The sequence below is a fragment of the Gambusia affinis genome, linkage group LG21 (genome assembly GCF_019740435.1).
Source record: "Gambusia affinis linkage group LG21, SWU_Gaff_1.0, whole genome shotgun sequence".
Classification (NCBI taxonomy): Eukaryota; Metazoa; Chordata; class Actinopteri; order Cyprinodontiformes; family Poeciliidae; genus Gambusia; species Gambusia affinis.
This window is the reverse complement of record NC_057888.1, coordinates 20,468,425-20,486,686: the sequence shown is the minus strand read 5'-3', so window position 1 is coordinate 20,486,686 and position 18,262 is coordinate 20,468,425. Positions and strand designations below refer to the sequence as shown.

At 44.1% G+C, this 18,262-nt stretch overlaps 1 protein-coding gene and 1 long non-coding RNA gene across 2 annotated transcripts in view; one reads left to right on the top strand and one right to left on the bottom strand.

Moving 5' to 3' along the window:
- Nucleotides 1-3,585: 3,585 nt before the first annotated feature.
- LOC122824162 overlaps nucleotides 3,586-18,262 on the top strand; it is a 31,613-nt gene continuing 16,936 nt past the window's right edge. The window contains exons 1-2 of the long non-coding RNA XR_006369454.1: nucleotides 3,586-3,726; nucleotides 3,813-3,898. This is a non-coding gene — a long non-coding RNA (uncharacterized LOC122824162). The remainder of the gene's footprint in view (nucleotides 3,727-3,812; nucleotides 3,899-18,262) is intronic.
- The window catches only part of zeb1b (zinc finger E-box binding homeobox 1b), a 58,793-nt gene continuing 45,945 nt past the window's right edge, over nucleotides 5,415-18,262 (bottom strand). Inside the window, 7 exon segments of the mRNA XM_044104433.1 lie at nucleotides 5,415-8,410; nucleotides 10,320-10,500; nucleotides 11,768-13,461; nucleotides 13,928-14,033; nucleotides 15,488-15,521; nucleotides 15,523-15,619; nucleotides 16,426-16,587. Coding sequence (XP_043960368.1) covers nucleotides 7,716-8,410; nucleotides 10,320-10,500; nucleotides 11,768-13,461; nucleotides 13,928-14,033; nucleotides 15,488-15,521; nucleotides 15,523-15,619; nucleotides 16,426-16,587 — 2,969 coding nt within the window. The 3' untranslated portion in view covers nucleotides 5,415-7,715.

Genomic DNA, 18,262 nt, shown 5'->3' with positions numbered 1-18,262 from the left:
GCTCTTCTGAGGAGGACACTACAATGGGATTACACACACATCGGAGAATCGGGAGAGGGGAAAAAACAGATATTTCCTCATGCATGTTTTCCTGCGTGTGTGGGACGACCAATGCACACGGGAGTGGGTAGCTGTGTGGAGGTGTGCTACAGCTGCTGACAGTTTGCATGCGTGGGTGTGTGTGCGTGTGTGTGTGTGTGCACACAGGCAGGTGGGTGGTAGCTTTTCAAAGAGCAGAATGTTTAATTGAATTCTGTGCCTCTCCTTGTTATTCCAGTCATGACTGAGAGCCGTTCCGTGTTGTCCCGGCAGTGTGGGAGGGCCAGTCGTACCTGCAAACACCGGATGGTTTACACTCAGAGTGAAGGCGTGTGTGTGGGTGCGTGCGTGTGCGTGTGTGTGTATGTGCAAAGAGCCAAGGCTTGTGAGGTGATTGTGGTTGAGCTGGTGTTTTTCTAGCGCAACTGGAGTCCCAATGTGGTAATGAGGAGGGGAAGTGGTGAAAGTCAGCCCTGAACCTCACCCTTAAAAGAAAGCATGAAACTGCCACAGTTGTAGCGCTTTAAATACGTGGGTGTGTGTGGGTGTGTGTGTGTGTGTGTGTGTGTATGTAAAATCGAGAGTCAGATTTTGAGAATGCCTTCATGTAGACTGTGTAAAGATCGTCCTTGTTATAAAGCCAGTTAAACAGGACAAAATAACACACATTCTGTTTGGCAATTACAAGGATGATAGCTGCCTAATAAAACGAACAGAGTCTCTAAGCAATTACAAGCTTAAACAATGAAGCATAAATTTCATTTATAGATAGATTTCACTGAGGCTTATCTTTGAGAAGCACTGTAATAGGATTCAGTCAGGAGGCAAGAGGGGGGGGGGATAACTGTGTGCTCAGGGGGAGGAAGGCCCGATTAGGGTGATTTGGAGGTAAAAGGTGACCAGGATTCAGGATAGCTACTCCTTCCTAAACAAGGACACTGAAAACCTTCACAGATATCAACATGGTTAACGATTGGTTTCACATTACTGAGGCTGAAGGGTAATTCTGGAGGGAGATGTTAAAGCAGCAAGATAAGTACAGGACGATCCAATCAGAGCTCTGCGACACACATCCACGCCTTTATTGGCGACCCTACAGTCCTCTGACTGCTAATCAAGTAGACCAAAGACAACAGTATACAGAAAGAAAGGAGGATTAGATAGATCAAGCACCTCATAGTCTGAGCCAACTGTCAGTGTCTATGGAGCAGGCGTTGTACTCCATCACTTTTCTATGCTTGTCTATGTCTGGCCTGTGTGTGGTCCTGAGGCCAGAGGAAACATACCGCCATGTTTAACCAACCACTTTGTGCTTTTACATCATGCAAGTTGGTCCACTGAGATCCACGGCAAGCAGTAGAGCTTTTAGAGTGTGTGGCTGGGATGTATGGAACTAAATGGTGTGGCTACAAGACCCCAATTGGTCTGAATTCTCTGCTACAGTCTCCCTGCAGCCTGTCCAAATGCATTCATTGTATTTTAATGCCAGTAAAGTCGTTGTGTTCCATCTTAAGTATGTCTTTTATCTGCATCACATTCTGCTGAGCTACACACTTCTCAACTCAGACGGTCACTGGAAGATCACATGGTGCCTTCCTTTGGTCTGAATGCACCGGCAGACTCTCTCTGCTCCAGAGTTTGTAGTTTGGTAATCATCTTATTACCAAGGTAACATAATACTCATAATTTGGAAACACTTTGTAACAGTTTTGCTTCTGTGTTGTGTTAAAGATGGCCCCTCTGGCATTATGGTTAACTCTTATGTCTGAATGCTGATGGACATTAATGGACAGCTGATGCTCCGGTTGGCGCTCTCTCTTTGGGAACTTAAGCTGGAGGGTTTTCATCGGAGAGAGTTAAATATTGCCAAAATAATCACAGTAGGCCAGCTAAAGCGGCTCGCAAAATCCTACGGTGGCAGAACCCAGTTTTGTGATTGTGACTTGAATGTGTAATTATTTGTTTGACAGGTCTTTTCGGCTGTAAAGGCCATAAATTTATCCAGAATGTCTGCCTCGGCGTGTCATTGGTTATTTACTGCAGACGGGTAAACAGATTTTCCGTTATCTATGGGCTTCTGCTGACCGCTGTGCTAAAACGGAGCTCTGAAACAGTCATTTGTCACACGAATTGACATATTAACTTGCCCCTTTACACATAACCCACACATACGCTCGCATAACGCCACGGCGTTCGCGCTGCTATTTAATGCTTGAGTAAATGAACATGATATTTAAGTGACTGCTATTTCCTGAGCTCTGTTTTTTTTTTTTCCCTTCAGCTACTCCTCCTCCAACAGGCTTTTCTCTAAATTTCCCCGGGGAGCCTGAGCCCCCGGGACTTGGCTCGGTGTCACAGCCCCGGCAGCCATGATACTTCATCAGGCTTTCGCGCCGTTATTGGCAACGGCACCGCATATCCTCTTAGCAGTTATAGCTTTTCAATTTTCCTTTGAAATGCTGAGCCTAGCAGAACATATGGCAGTATCTTGGCTTAACGTCCTGGATTGAGCCAAAAGCTTGTAAAACAGCCCTGCATTGTGAGCAGCACGTGAAGCCACAGGCTGCACGGTGTTGACCTTTGTGGAGTTTCAGCGCAGAGCATCAGCACTTCCCTTACAATTGTTAAAGACATTTATAATGGCTACAATTACAAGATGCTGTTGGATGCTATAATGTCACAGTGTAAGCTCCGCTATAAAGTATTATTTCACCACCAGCCCCCCCCGACCCCTTCCTGTAGATATCTCCAGGGGCCCATTTACCATGATGACAGCGTGAACCTCTGCCGGATTGTCCTATCATTCTCTGTCAAGCAGTCTTTCCCCAACACACGTTAGCATAAACTCCTGTAAATGCAGTTGTGTTATCTGGATTTGTTCCACTCGATCAATGGCTGAAGAAGCCCCCACCCTCCCCCACCTGTCATCTGGTGAAACAAATGCACTGAGTCAGCAGCAGCAGCATCAAAGGAAAACGTGGAGCTTCCACCAAAAATTCCTCCAGGGCGTTCTTGTGGACAAGAACATACTCTGAAACTGGACTGAGACGGCAAAACGGCGATGGCAATTATAATAAAATATGTTCTCCAACTATTGTATCATTTTCCTACTCGTCCACAAACTATGGATTTTTGGTCCATTCCATTATTAATTCATGGTGGTGGGGGTGCAGGAGGGTTGTTGAGGGACGGGGGGGGCTGTTCTTCTGGAAACCTGATCTGGATCAATGGAGTTGACCTTGGGCTGAGCTGCTACCCACCAGGCTGGACTGGAAGGGTCTGCCTCGTCAGAGGGCTGCAGGTAATTTATTTACATTTGTCTATATTGAAATTAGTTTGACTTTACAAAGTATGGAAACCGATATGATGCTTTCAATGGAAAAGGAGAAGCTACTAACACAATCACGTAGGATCACTTACTGTCAAAACCACTTAAGGAAACAATATGACTGATTTTAAAGGGTTAGCTTAATTTAAGTGAAGTTCTACTTTTCTGTAGAAGGATGTTACTGTACTTTGTAGCGGTTCATATCAATGGGGACTAACTATATGTTGGCAGATAATTATTTTGTTTTAAGTGTGATTATGTTGGTTGGGTCTTTTTGGCTGTATCGTTCCAGCTGATTGAGACTCGTCAGGCTACTCTAGCTACGCCAAGAACGGAAAAAACGTTTGGATTACAGACCGGTAATTGTGCAACAGCATCAAAGATGGAATGTTCTTCTGTTTTCCAGGTCTCTGTTTGTTTGAAAATTCCCTCTAACCCCCCCAAGGCCTGCCAAACCTGCTGATGAAGTGGAGTGATACAGCAAACATCTGGCTAGCTAGTTAGCTCCCACTAGCTTCCAAAGAGTTCACGGTAAACTAACATCTTTCTACTTTAAGTTATAACTGATAATACCTTAGTTAACAGAGCCTCACTTCAAAATACATGAGGTTCAACTTCAGGGACTGTAGGAAAAGTTTTTTAAAAACAAGCTAATTTAACATATATGTCGGTAGTTAAGTGGTAGTGCTTTAGGTTTTACCATGTTACATTTCGGTGAACATTTGAACTCACATACTGCTGGAAGAACATTTATTCTAGAAGGTTCTACCCAAACCAGTAATTAAATACACAGCTAGCACGTTGCTGTATCGACCTGAAGGCACCTTGAGGTCGATACTAGGCGACCTTGTCTCGCCGGATTCTCTTTGCTAAGCTAACCAGCTAATCAGCCTGTTAAAGGAAACAAACATTGGTGGCGAACAGAGCCGCATACAAGATTATATGGCTATTGATTTTTATAAAACAACCCTCAAGGGAAGAGTTTGGTCGACGGGCAATGATCCAAGATGTAAGGTCAAGAGCCGCTTTTCAAACCTGCTTCGTTCTGAAATATTTACACTCCTGAAAAAACTGTCCATGGCTGAACTCCAGTAATCCATCCATCAGACTCAACAAATTTGTGTTTAAGACACCAGTTGACATTTGTTATTTAGTGGGTTGTAGTGAAGTGCTCCAAATGGTTGTTCCCATTTAAATCAACCAGGCAGATGTAATAATTAGCTTACTTCTTACCATAAGGTGAGAAGCCACAAGTGGATAAAGTATGTTGATATAGATTGCACATTCTAAATGTTTCAGCAGTTCATGCAAAACTATTTTTACTGAGCCTTTACATTAAAAAGGTGTTGGGTTGTAGTCAATTACCATGAACCTTCATAATCTGAGCTAATGTCCATATAATTCTATGTAAAAAAGAAACATTCAAAGTTTTACAGAAATTTTGAATGAACTACTGCAACCTTCTTGGGGATTGGAGTTTTTTTTAGGAAGATGGAGGTCAGCTTCGTATTTCTCTAAATCGAAAAATATCTCCGTTATATGAAGTCTAGAGAGTTAGATAATGACTGCTAACAGTCACTGAGGAGAACCCCACTTCAAATAAATCTGAATTACTTCAAGACGTATTCATTTTTGTAAGTACCAGTAACTTGAACACTGTAGATTGTTGTTCAAATGAGAAAAAAAAGAGCTTTTAAAGATTGATAACGTAATATCCAAAGTAATATGTTTATAAATATATGACTCATTTATTTAAAGGCAGCAATTTTTGTTTGCAAACGTTTTATGAACAAACAGTATGCTTTTCAAAAGAAACGTGAATGAAATAAATGTTAGTTAAAATGGAGAGTTTATCTCAAACATATAGCTATGGAAGCTTTCAGACATAATTTATTTTATTTTAAAAAGTAAGAAACTAATATATATTTTAGAATATGTTTTCCTTTCATGATTTAGTCAGAAAAAAAAATCATGTTAAATATGTTGTAAAATAAATTGGCAAAATATAATTGCAATTATATTTAAATAATTGTTTTTCTAGCTGCAAATGTTGAATTTTAATGTTTAAAATTCTGAACATCATCATGACAAAGCGAGCATGTAATTGATGCATTTTATTGTGACATGGGGAATCATAAAAAAAAAGAAAGAAAGAAAAGAAACAAAAACATTCATTATAAAAAAGATGAGGTTGTTAAAAGGGGGGGACATATAAAACTGGGTATGGTTGTGACACTGATGTAAAGGAACAAATTGGCACAAATAAAAACATAAGAACATACGGCAATATTATTTTGGCTTGGCAAAGTCTATGTGGTTAAGGATCATCGTTCAATATGACGGCACACACTCATGCTATTAGACATACAATTAGTTTTCAAAGTTCAGTAGCTTCATATCAGGAGAGGAGAAAGAAAACTAACATGAGAGTAGATGCAGAGAGGTCACAGGTTCCAAATTTTCTGGCTTGCATGGTGAGAGATTTTTTTTTTTTTTCCACCCAGAAGAAGGAAAAAAAAAGAAAAAAGAAAATTTGTTCAAAAAACATACTTCAGTATGCCGGAGTCTTGTTTTCCAGAGTTGCAGTTATTCGCCTTTTCTTCTTTTGTCCATACTAAAATATATTATCGCATTAATACAAACTACAGTATTGTACACTACATTGTGTAATAAATAAGCGTAGAGAAACATAAAAAAAAAAAAAATAAAATAAAAATCCGACATAAATATAAAAGTTCTCTACAACTAAACAGACATACTCATCTTGTCGGGGGGGTTTGGGATAATACTGCCACTGTGGGACATGTACAGCACACACACTGAAACAGAACGTAAACCAACATGAGGGACAAAAATAATACTGACAGGTAAAAAAAACAAAACAAAACAAAAAAAGACACGCGCACCCACACACACAAAAAAACGTGGTTAAATTAAACTTCATTTTGTCACCTGAAGAGACTGAGGATTTCATGATGCGTGAAACAAGTGCGCTGAACGAGCTCAGGGAAGGCAGGAGGCGTTCACGACGAGAAACCAATCGACTTTCTGAAAACAACAGGCTTGCTGATTATTAGTCACTCAGATTAGGAAAAAGAAATCGTCTAAAATCTAACGCATGAATTTGCAGGCTAAGCTCTCCTCTGTCTGCAACAGTGTTTCGGTTTATTGTTTGATTGGGACCCGGCGCTAGCTGGAAGCTTCAACAGCAACGTTCAATGGCACTTCTGATATGCATGCTTTCTCATTTCATTTATTTATTTTTTTCACAATTATTTTTGCATAAGGCTCTAAGTTTGCAGAGGAGATCAGAGGTGGTGAGTAAAAAGGCAGACATTTTGGCTTTTCAGTTTTCTTTTCGTGAACGACTAGTTGGCTATTTAAAAAAGAAAAAAGAGACAAGATGCAGTTTTTGGGAGATTTTGTGCCAAACTGTTTTAATGTCCAGATTCTACTAAGAAGACCAAAAAAGTTCATTAGTGGTTTTTAGTGATGGATTTAGCTGAGGGTTTTTATGCAGTCTGGAAGTTGATACAGGTATTTCCACATCCATCCATCCTTCCATCCATTCTTTTACATTTGTACTAATGGGCCAAAACGGCTTTGGGTTTTGTTTGGGAAGAGTTTTGAATCTTTTCAGGAACCTTCTCTAGTGACGCTCACTTTTTATCACTCAGAAATGGAATTGATCATAATTCGGCCAAGCTTGACTAACAAAAATAAAGGACAGCAATACTGCCTGGTTCTAAAATGCGTCAGCTCTCAGACGTTTCTCTCCTTAAGGCTCTCAGTCCGACCCCGACAACAGAAATCTGAACTGTAATGCTAAACGGTGTGATGGCGCGATAATACTGACGGGTTCAACAAAACTCAGCCTGTAGGTAAACCGAGCCACTTGTAGTGCACAGGATTTGTTTTTTTTCTTCCAACTTAACAAAATACTGACTTTTTTTGTTCATTGGCAATAAAAAGATATAGAAATATCTCCCAACTGTACAGCTTTTAAAGGTTAAAATATGAGTGATAAAATTAGTAACACTGATAAAAAGAAAGGACCCAAGGTGTTTTAGTAATAAAACATTATCTAAAACGTGTCGGCTCTAGCTTCCAAAGTCTGTATAATGCATGTCTTTTGTTCGTTAAAATTCCTCTTCTTCTTCTTTCTGTTTTACAAATGGTTCTTCAAACAGAGGGAGACGTTCTCCTGTGGGGAAAAGTCACTAGTATTTTTTCAGGCACACCTGGATTTCTACACAGTAGTGAAGTGTCAGAGTGAGCGGACGCCGATCCTCGGCGCGGGGCGAGGAGGGAGTCTGATTGTGTCGCACGGAGAAGCTTACTTCCTGCTTCAGTCTGTGTCTGCTTTCTCCTCCGGCGTCTCCTCCTCGTCCTGAGAAACCCCGCTCCGGTTCGATTCACCTCTGCTCTCTTCCTGGACCTCTCTGTCCGCCTCCTCGGCTGCACCTCCCTCCTTATCCGTCACTTCATCTTTATCGGCGTCGCTTTCCTCCTCCTCCTCCTCCGTCTGAACGCTCCGCCGCGTCTCCTCCTGCCTCGTGTCGACTTCCTCTTTCTCCTCCGTCTCTAATGTTCCGTCCTGTCTCTCGGCCTCCATCTGCTCCTCCTTTCTCTCCTCTTTGTCCTCTTCCTCCTCGTCCTCTATCTGAACCACCTGGATGTCGTTCATGTCCACCACTCCCTCCTCCTCCTCCTCCTCGCTCTCTTCGTCCTCCCTGGTGCTGCTCCCTCGCTCGTCTGAGTCCAGTAGGGAGGGCGCCGTGTCCTGCCTCTGCCGCTCTGCGGGGACCTCGCCGTCCTCCTCCGCGGGGCTCTCCTGTCCTCCGGCCTGGCTCTGTGTCTCCTTCTTGCAGTAGGAGTAGCGGTGGTTCATGTGCTGGGAGTAGGAGCCCGAGTGGGAGAAGCGCTTGCCGCACTTGTCGCACTGGTACGGTTTCTCCCCCGAGTGGAGGCGCATGTGTTCGATCAGGTGGTGTTTGTGTTTGAAGGCCTTGCTGCAGATGCCGCACTCGTGAGGTCGCTTCCCTGCCGAGAGAGAAAATAAAATCTGCGTCAACATGTTCAGGTCATTAAAAACATGCCTTACTTTAAAGTTGTCTCTAGTTTGCCCCAAACTGCTTCTGCACTCACACTGAAGCTGGATGATGTGTTTTTAACACAAGCCAATGATCCAACTGGAAGCACTTTGTCGCCCTCTGGTGGTGCTACTTTACGTTTACCTTTACTTGTGGTTATTCTGTGTCCACTATCTAGGACAAACCGCCTGAAATGCTGTTGATACATAATTTTTACTCAATGGAATCCTTATCAGTAAAAAACACAGAAGTATTTGTTCCAAGTCTGAAATTTTTTCACCAGTAGATATCGGGACACTGTATAGGAAGGTGATTTCCCTCTCATATCCAATCTGTTAAGCTAAACAACTAAACCTATAGAGCATGTAGCTGAAAAAATAAATCAGCTGAATCTCAGTCAAGTTATTGTCTGAATAATGGAGTAGTTCAAGTTTTTAATGGATCTGTTACAGAAGCACCAGCAGACCTGCTGATGGCTCAGCTGGAAGTTCTCTCTGAGACATGCAACATGTTCAGTTCAGTTCAGCTCAGTAATGCTTTCCTTAGCCCACAAGGAAATTAAATGTCATGACTCATATCATCCTAATGTCTTCAAAAAGTCGTTGTGGATGGTGACCATGTGGGTAGGAAGGTTCTCTGGTAGCAGTCAGTTTCGCAATGACTCTGAAGAGGCCTCTGACTGAAGATAGTTTCTGTATGACAGTCTCACTTAGCACTGCTAATCCACCTCATTTGTTTTTGCAGCTCGTCTTTAACTCAGTCCAGCCGTATGGTGAGAGATGTTGGAGTACCAGGGGTGGGCACTTTTAGATGTGTCTCTCCTTCAACACGCCTGAGTCACATAATGAGGTCATTAGCAGATCTCTGGAGAACCTGACTGCACTTGGGAGGTGATTCAGCTGTTGGATTCAAGTGTGTTGGACCAGGGAGACGTCTAAGAGTTGCAGGACACCGGCCCTCAAGGACCAGGACTGCCCAACCCTGGAGTAGAGGATGTGACTCTTGCTCATAATGATGTATGAAACTTATTTTTCATCTTTGGGGTCATAGTTCAGGTATCAGTTTAGTTCTTGAGTTGCTAGTCAGCTGCTTCCGTAAAAAGAAAAACAAAAAAAATCCCACATTGTTGCCACGGTTACGTATCATAACTGTCTGAACGGGAAAACGCAAAGTAGAGGTTTATGTACATGTTAAACTACTAACTGACAAGTCAAACAAGTCAAAATACTGTTAAAATAGAATAAGCTGCAACGTATTTAAAAAGAAAAAAATCTTCTGCTAAATGGAGGGATGAGTGGAAAACAAAAAACAGTCCTCAGGTCCCCCGCATTGTTGCGTAAAATGTTTCTACACCCTGAATGGTGAAAGTGTGCTCCATCATCAGCGTATCTAAGGAGAACATTTCAACACAAGCAGCTAGTTTCACCTAAGATGAGGTCACTTGGAGCTGAAAACTGGGCTTCGGAGCCAGGTATCAGCAATAAAGAAAAAGAAAACGCCTCTGAGAGCGCTGACCTGCGCTTGGCCACGGAATCATCATCTTCTAGTGCTCCAAATCACTACCAGAGATCGCTTCTTGCAACACACGGAGCTGTACATGAGAAACTGGCAGTGCAGAGGTGGGGAGTTGGTGGAAATAAATTCTCAGACCTCTTCTGTGAGCGTTGAGTAATGCCTGCTGGAATGGAGGTGTCCACCCTTCTTCCAGCTCAAAATCCCCCTTCGCATGCACTCTGACTCATGTTTCCAAGCACAACAGTGAGTGGTGATGAGATGGGTTCCGGTTCTGAGGGACCTTTTGTTTTTCTCTTTGTTTTTTGCTGGGTTTGTGCTCTGCGTGTGATTTTTGTCACGTTTACCTGTGTGTTCGTATTTGTGTCTCAGTAGCGAACTGCTCTTTTGGAAGATCTTGTCACACAGGTCGCAGGCGTACATGCCGCTGTCCGTCTTCTTCATCTTCTTCCTCGCTGGGCCCGAGTCGGAGTCGTTCTGCTCGTCCACGACTGAGAATCCCTCTGAGCCCAGATCCAGCCTCTCCTCCTGGGGAATGAAACATCGCATTAAGATGCTGATTATCGTTTGGTTTTCCTTTCTTTCTCACAACGCAGTGATTCACATCAGCAGTGAAACTTTGCATGGAGTGATGCTGAGTCATCAGCTAGTCACATTTCTTGTCTGAGCAACAGCAACAAGTCCTTCCTGTTCCGGAGGAGCTAAAACCTCCGCTGGAGCAAAAGGATGTTTGGCGTCGTTTGTGTTCTGTTTTACACGGCAGGTCTATGCCAACCCATTTAACACTAAAGCATAATACAACAGGAAATCAATGCAGCAGGGAGAGGTGCTGCCTTCAAACTGATTCAACAGATCGATATGCTGTATGCAACAAAGAGTAGAACGTGTCGTCTGAGTGGCAGCAAACATACAGTCACATTTACATCCATCCTGACTAGTCTCATTAAGTCTCTGAGAGCGCTGTAAAGTTTCAATATATAGTTCCTTGTAAAGGCCTTCATACCGTAAGATGTAATCTTACATCTTCTTTGTGTCCCCTACATGGATTGTGCGATGGTAGACAATGGATAGATGGTTGCAATGAGAAAAAATGTGAAAGAACGGCCATTTTTTTCTGGTCGATACTGATTGTTTTATGGGTGGGTTTTTTTTTTGCTTTAATATTGCATAATATAGCAAATTTGTTGCAAAATGTATTGACAAAGTTGCTAAGTTGGCAACAGCAGGGTGACCATTGCTAACTGTGAGCATGCAGACAGATTGTGTGTCTGTCAGTCACACCTCTCTCACTGCAGGGCAAAAGGAGACAGTGGATGATGTTCAGACCTTTGCAGAGGTAGAAAAGATCAATTTCTATTGTAAGAATTGGACAATTTTCAATTTTGCAAAATTAAAAAAAATCTGGAGCAATTTATTTATGTACCCTTAGTGAAGCAGGTTACGAGGTGTAGATAGTTTTGAAAGACTCTGTCACCTGTTGATGTTGGGATGTTTGTGGCTCTGAACAATGAGAAGAGCTCTGGACTGCAGAGCTTGACTGACCGTGTTTTATAATATTTAAACCTAATTTGAACTCTCCCAGTTGCTAAATTCCATATAGAAAATCTCTCTACACAATCTCTAAGTCACATGTTTGTAATGCAGCAGCCATACTGTAATGGTAGATTCTAAATAAATGTAATTTGTCTTCAAGGAAAATATAGAACTGCAACTGAAACATTATTAATTTCCTTTGAAGCCATGCTAAGTGTAGTTTATACTTTTTTTATTTAAGGGGCTATTTAAGGGTACGCACCTTGATTCCATTGAGGTGGATGGTTTCGTGCGTCTCTGTCCCTGCAGGGCTGTTAGCTGTAGTGGTGTATGTGTAAGCCAGCTGGGGGATCAGAATAGTCTGTTTGCTGCTGTTGTTGGTTAGTGCTCGCAGGCATTGCATTGTGGTTACAATATCGAGGGGTTTGGCACTTGGCTGGTTGGCGTACAGTGCGAGGGGGCTTCCCCCCATGGCTGAGAGTGGTGACATGTCCTTCTTTGTGCAAGTTAAGTTCAGAGGTTCCTCCTCAGTGGTCTGGCGGGAGGAAGCAGAGGGGTAAACTTGGGCTGCAGGCGCCATGCTCTCTGCTTCTTCTCTGGCTGGCTTTGGCAGCGACAGGTCCAGGGGTCCCTCAGTGCTCTCAGGGGTGTCGGCTTGGGTGGGACCGCCAGCTGTAAGGTTAAGTGGCGAGGGCGAGGCCGGTGAGCTGTGAGTGCCGTTGACCTCTGCTGGCGTAGCCTCTGTGGGGCTATCCTGACTCACAGATCTGCTTATAGTGGCTGTGTCCTTCCCTGGGACCAGTGATACCACACTGTGAGATTCATACGAGTCCTCCTCTTCTGATGGGGGTGTTGGGGCGCCCAGGGATATCTGACCCTGCTGCATTTTGCTAAACCACTTCTTTACCACATGGATGGGCAGACTGACTGAGTCAGAGATCTTGACCAGCTCGTCTTTGGAGGGCTCTGCATTTAAGGCAAAATAGGCCTTGAGAAGGGACAGGAGGTTTTTGGGGTGGTTGCAGAGTCCTCCATCTGACAGCAAGGCAGCAACTGCCTCAGATTTATCTAAACCTGCTCCGTTCAATCTGAGATCCTCTTTCTTGCAGTGCTTGAGAGCATGGAGTGCTTCCAGCCCCCCTGGACAGTTCTCACACAGTAGACAGGTTGTAGTGGTCTTTTCCTCTTTTTGCTGAGCCTGGTCCCTGCTGCCTCTGACTGAAAGATCCTCAGGGAGTTTCTGGGACTTGATAGAGTCAGCGGCACTCTGAGCCGGAGACACTGGCTCTTTCTTTAGGTTATGGGGTGTGAGCTGGCCCTGGTTGGGGTCCAGACTGTAATTTATAATAAGTTTTGCATTCCCATCCTGGCCCACAATTGGCAGACTAATGGCTGAGATGAGCTGCTGCTGAGGGGGGTGCAGGGTTTGAGTGGTGAGGCCTGAGTTCACCTGGCCTTTGGCGTTGTTTTCCAGAACCTGCCGTATAACGTTACCGTCCACTGCCACCTTGAGGGCATTCTGTAGGTCTGCCAGGTTGATGCTGATGGGGGACACCAACCCCACCGTGGGCAGAACCACCGCCTGCACAGTGCCCTGCAGAGGGGCAGCAGCACCTCCGCTGAACACTCCGCCATTCATAGCGGCCATGGCCGGAGGCGTTATTACCGCTGGCTTGTACTCGTAATCCACGGGCTCTGTCTTGATCTGGTTGAGGGGCAGCTGCTCCTGGAGGGGCTTGCTGTGCTCCAGTTTCTCCCTGATCTGCCCGCAGTGGACTGAAGGGGATGTGGGCAGCCCCGGTGGCGAACCCTGGGCCTGGTTTCTGCTGCCCCCCAGGCGCTGTCTGCTGTTCACTGAGATGACGCTGATGCACTTCTTACTGCTGATGTGGGAACTGTAGGAGCCTGAGTGGGAGAAGCGCTTCTTGCAGTGGGAGCACTCATAGGGTTTCTCTCCTGAATAAAGCCACAGTTTATGAAACAGAGAGAGGGAAAGCGGAGTCGGCCGGGAGGCGGGGTGGAGGGGGGAAGAGGGGAAGAGAACAATTTCCATTAGTGAATGAAGCTAAATGAGCAAGCTAGGCTATAAGCGGTACAGCAGGAAAAAGCTCTAATGCATTTCAATGATGCTTAAACGTTCGTGTAATGGCACCACTGGGAAATGCCCGTCTCTAATTGCTGTCCCATAATGCCAAAAGAAACATGATTACGGCACATTAAGGAGGAGAACCAACACACCGAAACATGATGAAGGAGATCTAAACGCAGGGAAACATAAATAAAACATAAAGCCTGCTTCAACCGAGATTGAAGCTTCTGTGGCTAGCAGAGGGGCATGAAAACAACACACTGAACATGACCTGCTCACACACACCTACACACACAGAGATAGCATGCTCATTTGACAGGGCTGTGCTCTCACCACTGTGAATCCGGAGGTGCTCCTTCAGATGGTGCTTGTACTTGAATGCTTTGCCGCATTCGGGACACTTGAATTTCCGGTTGCCTCCGGACTGCGTGATGTGCCTCTGCGAGATAAAAGGTGAGCGGGTCGTTCAGTCACACAAGCTATGACAGTGTGACCTTTGAACTCTGATAATTCGCATCACAATGCTGTTAATCAATCAAGGGCAAGAGTTCATGTTTATTTGTCATGCATAGAAACCAGAGGGCTTTTATGTCAAGTTTTTTTTTTTAGAAACCTGTTTCTGCAGCACCTACAGATGATTTTAGAGCCATTTATGAAATAAGCATATCAATCATTACAGGAAGTTTTTCTAAATAATCTTATGCTGCTCTTTCTTTTTGTGTTTTGCTTTTAAAGAACCAACTTCTGTTTTATTTTTTTGTACTTTAGAATAGTTCTCCAGTGTTTTAAAGTATTTCTACAAAGACTGCTTGTCTCTGATTTAGGGTAGAGACATCTAACTCCTGCTGTGAAGATACAAGAGAATAGATCTCCAATTACTTTTCTATTGTAAGGTTTGTGACTAATAACCAGCAGTGAAACATAGTGGATATGCACTATATGAGCTGCACAGTGGCACTGCACTAGAGGGGGTAGTATTGTCTGTATTTAACAGCTGATGTTCCAACCTATACTGTGTCCTCATGTAGACACCTATAAGTACATTCCTGTGCTACTGGTAAAAGAGAATCTCATAGAAATTTCACAATATCGAGAGGACAGCTGCTGGTTTAGTTTAAGCAATTATCAGGAGATCTGGAAGCTTGAAACTCTGATCCATGATTGGGACTCTTATTTTGAAGTGTGACAGGAAGCAGTCCTGTTGTACAGTCATGTAGCAAGGCCTTTTCCTGAAAGTTCTCTGGTATGAAAGCTTTCAAGATTCCTACACCACTTTTAATGGGTTCTTGCAAATTATTATTATTATTTTTTGGTACTTCATAGAAATATAAATGAATAAATGGAGACAGAGTGACAGACAATAATGACACAAAGCTTAGCATCTACTTAATAAATTTCTGCTGTCTTTAAAGTATTTTTTGAGAATCTGGTCTTTCATTTGTAGAAAAAAAATCTCTAAAATATTTAGATTGATCAAATATAATCTACACTGAACATTGATTCTTTGACATTCCATTTAATAAAAAACAGACATCATCATGTTCCATGTCAGGTTGGTGTATGGACTGATCAAACCATGTCTGAATTATTTACTGAGTCTTTTATTCACAGTTTTGAATATGAACATTATAGAATTTTTTTTTCTCATTGTTAAAATATCGACTCAATATTGTATATTTTCTTTGTCTCATGGGCTGAATGGTTTGTTTAAACTCATAACTGAGGAAAGCAAAACATTAAATCTGTCCTATGACTTATCGTGACTTTCAGAAAGTCTAGAAAACTTTTTTTTTTTTTAAAACACCGTTTTAAAATATTTCTACAAACTCTCTCCTTGGAAACAAAATATAGAGTTAGCTTTTGGCATCTAAGTGCAGAACAGAACTTTTTTACCTGATCCCGTCCTCCCTTATGAACGCTCATATGGATGCCGGTACTTGATGTGCTCCTTCAGGGAACTGTAGCGCTTGTAGCCCCGTGCGCAGTACGGGCATGTGAGCAGCTGGGAGAACGAATCAGGGGTTCCTGGATGAAAGAAGAGAATAGGAGGAGGAGACGGTGTTAAAAACACATGTTGTGAAACTCTTTGATGTTGTGCATGAGCGGCCACAGTAACGCTGCTCTGTGATTTCGCCGATCACTGAGAGATCCTCCCCTACAGGTAAACAGCAGCCAGGTAACCAAGCAGATCAAAGCTGGTGTTTGCTGTCCTTGGCTGCACTTTGATTTCTCTTAATGTTATTTCCACATATTCTGACAAGGCAAATAAATTACAGTTTTAGACTCTTTAGATGAAGTTGCCTGTTGTGCATCAGGAGTGTGTGTAAGGAAAAAAAATGAGGCTGGTAAACACGTCGCCCACCTGCACCTGAGCTCCAGACCAACAGAGGGTTTAAGTTGTTCTCTTCCCACACAGGTAAAGCATTACCTTGTTAACAAGTGATGTATTAAGCCCCCCACCTCTTCCTGGGGACCAGGTGAGAGCTGTGGCTGGGAATGCACACACATTATCACCCAGGTAGCTGTGAGTCAGAGCTCGCATGGACGTGACAAATTTACTCAGGTGTTGCTATTTCTGACACTCCACTCCCTCCAACCACTCTCAGAGGAAGCAGGTAAAAGTTAGAAGCCCAGGAGCCGTAGCGGCTGTAATGATGTCACAGGCTGGTGCTAATGGGGGGAGTTAACACCTGAGGTGTAACAGGCAGCAGGTAGAGCCATCCCCTCTAGAGGGGGTGATTACTAGATAGGTGTTGTAACAGCGCAGAAGCTCAGCAGTGCAAACAGTGAGGTGTGACTGAGGACAGTGCCCACGGCGTGATGTCCGGTACCGTTCTCGTCATGGACGCTGGCGTCGGGGGTGCCCTGGCGCTGGAGGTCATCGTCTGGGGCCTCTGGGTAGATGATGGCCGTGTCTCCTTGCTGGAGCATCTCTTCCACCAGGGCGTCCGTGCTCACGTCATCCTCGCCGTCTGAAGCGCAGTCCTCCTTCACTGCAAAGGAACAAACACACACACACACTCGTTACAGACGAGCCTTCATTGATCTCATCGCTAGAGCAGAAAGGTTTTGGCTCCTGACACATGCCATATGTGATCATGTCGTAAAATCACAGAGAATGCAATGGTTGGAGCAGCTCCTACAGTCTGCGCTCTTGATCATCCCATGTTCAGCAGACTGGAAAGAGGCATGCAGCGTCAGGAAGAAGAAGAAAAAAACATCCCGACATTCACAAAGGGATGAGAAAACTCATTAGCATCAAAGGCCAGGGGCGATGGTGAGCATGGCATTCTTTGTAAGAACTGAATGGCGAACCTCTATTAACAATGTTAGATAAGGTACTTGTTGTGACTGGAACTGATAATTAGGTGACGAATCTCCTCCTCCAACATTGCACCAGACAGAGGCGAAGCGGGAACTCTCACACGCTCTGTGCTCTCAGGTGAGGCTCGGCCTTCAGACCAACTTTGGCAAATGAGCCGAGCGTGTTCTTCCTCCACATCGCTCGAGCTCGGCTCGGAAGCGGTGCACACGCTCATTACCGGAGTGTAACCTGAGGACTGAGTTTAGTAGGCATGAAAGCTTCCTTCCTTTCTCTTGATCTCGGTTCTCCCCTGTGCTACCTGAGGTGGATGCAGAAACCAGGTACAGCATGTCAGCAATTAAACAGAGCACCGCTCCTCTGTGGATGTGTTAGTGCGCCTCTGTGGATCATTACGGAGAATAATTACAGGGGTGAGCTCGCAGCTAAAAGCAAAGTTAGCCTGCTGTGGATACAACAGTGCTGTTTACCGGGCAGATGTTTCATGAACTCCCTCTGCTCAGAAGAGATTGGAGAATTGTGTTTGGAGAACTGCGTACAGTGTGTGTGGAGAGACGGGGCCAGCTGTGTTCTCCTCAGAGATGGGAACAGGTGTAGCACTTCATGACTCACCGGCGCACAGCGAATACCAGTACTCTTACAAACAAGTCTCGGTCCAGCTTCCTCTGCGGCGCCTTGACAAAGCTGCGGAACAATGCAACGGCAGTCATTTGTTGCTATGGTTATAGAGGACTGCTGGAAGAAGCCTGCTGGCCTGTTGCAGACCTCGGAGAAATCATGAGGACAAAGAGGCCGTCTTTTTGTGAACATGTCAGCGTGGGTGTGTAAAGTAGGAGGAAGCAGCAGGTGCTCAGAAAGGTCCATCTTGGAATTTGTATCCTGTACTCGGGATACACACGGCTTTCCTCCCACGACCCGAGCAATTTCAGTAGTACCCCGAGACACATTTAACACATTCCACCTAACATATTAAGGGAAACACTCTGGCAGTCTGGGAAACACACTCCCTGGTTGTCAGGTTAAGGCTTACAGGGGATTATCAACAAGTAAATGCAGAGCTTCGAAAAAGTATTCATACCCTCAGAACATTGTATTGTTGTTTTATTACAACCACAAACATCTGTACAAAAGGCCCACGGTAACTCTGGAGGAGCTGTTCAGAGAAGACTGGAAGGAAAAAAATCTATAAGAAGTGATGTCTTGTGGCACACATGAGAACGGTTTTGGTGATGAAAGATCTCTTGGTACGCCACCCCATGGTAACATATGATGGTGGCAGGATGACGTTGTGGGGATGCTTTTGTTTGGCAGGGACAAGGATTCTCGTTAATGCAGAGATTAATGCA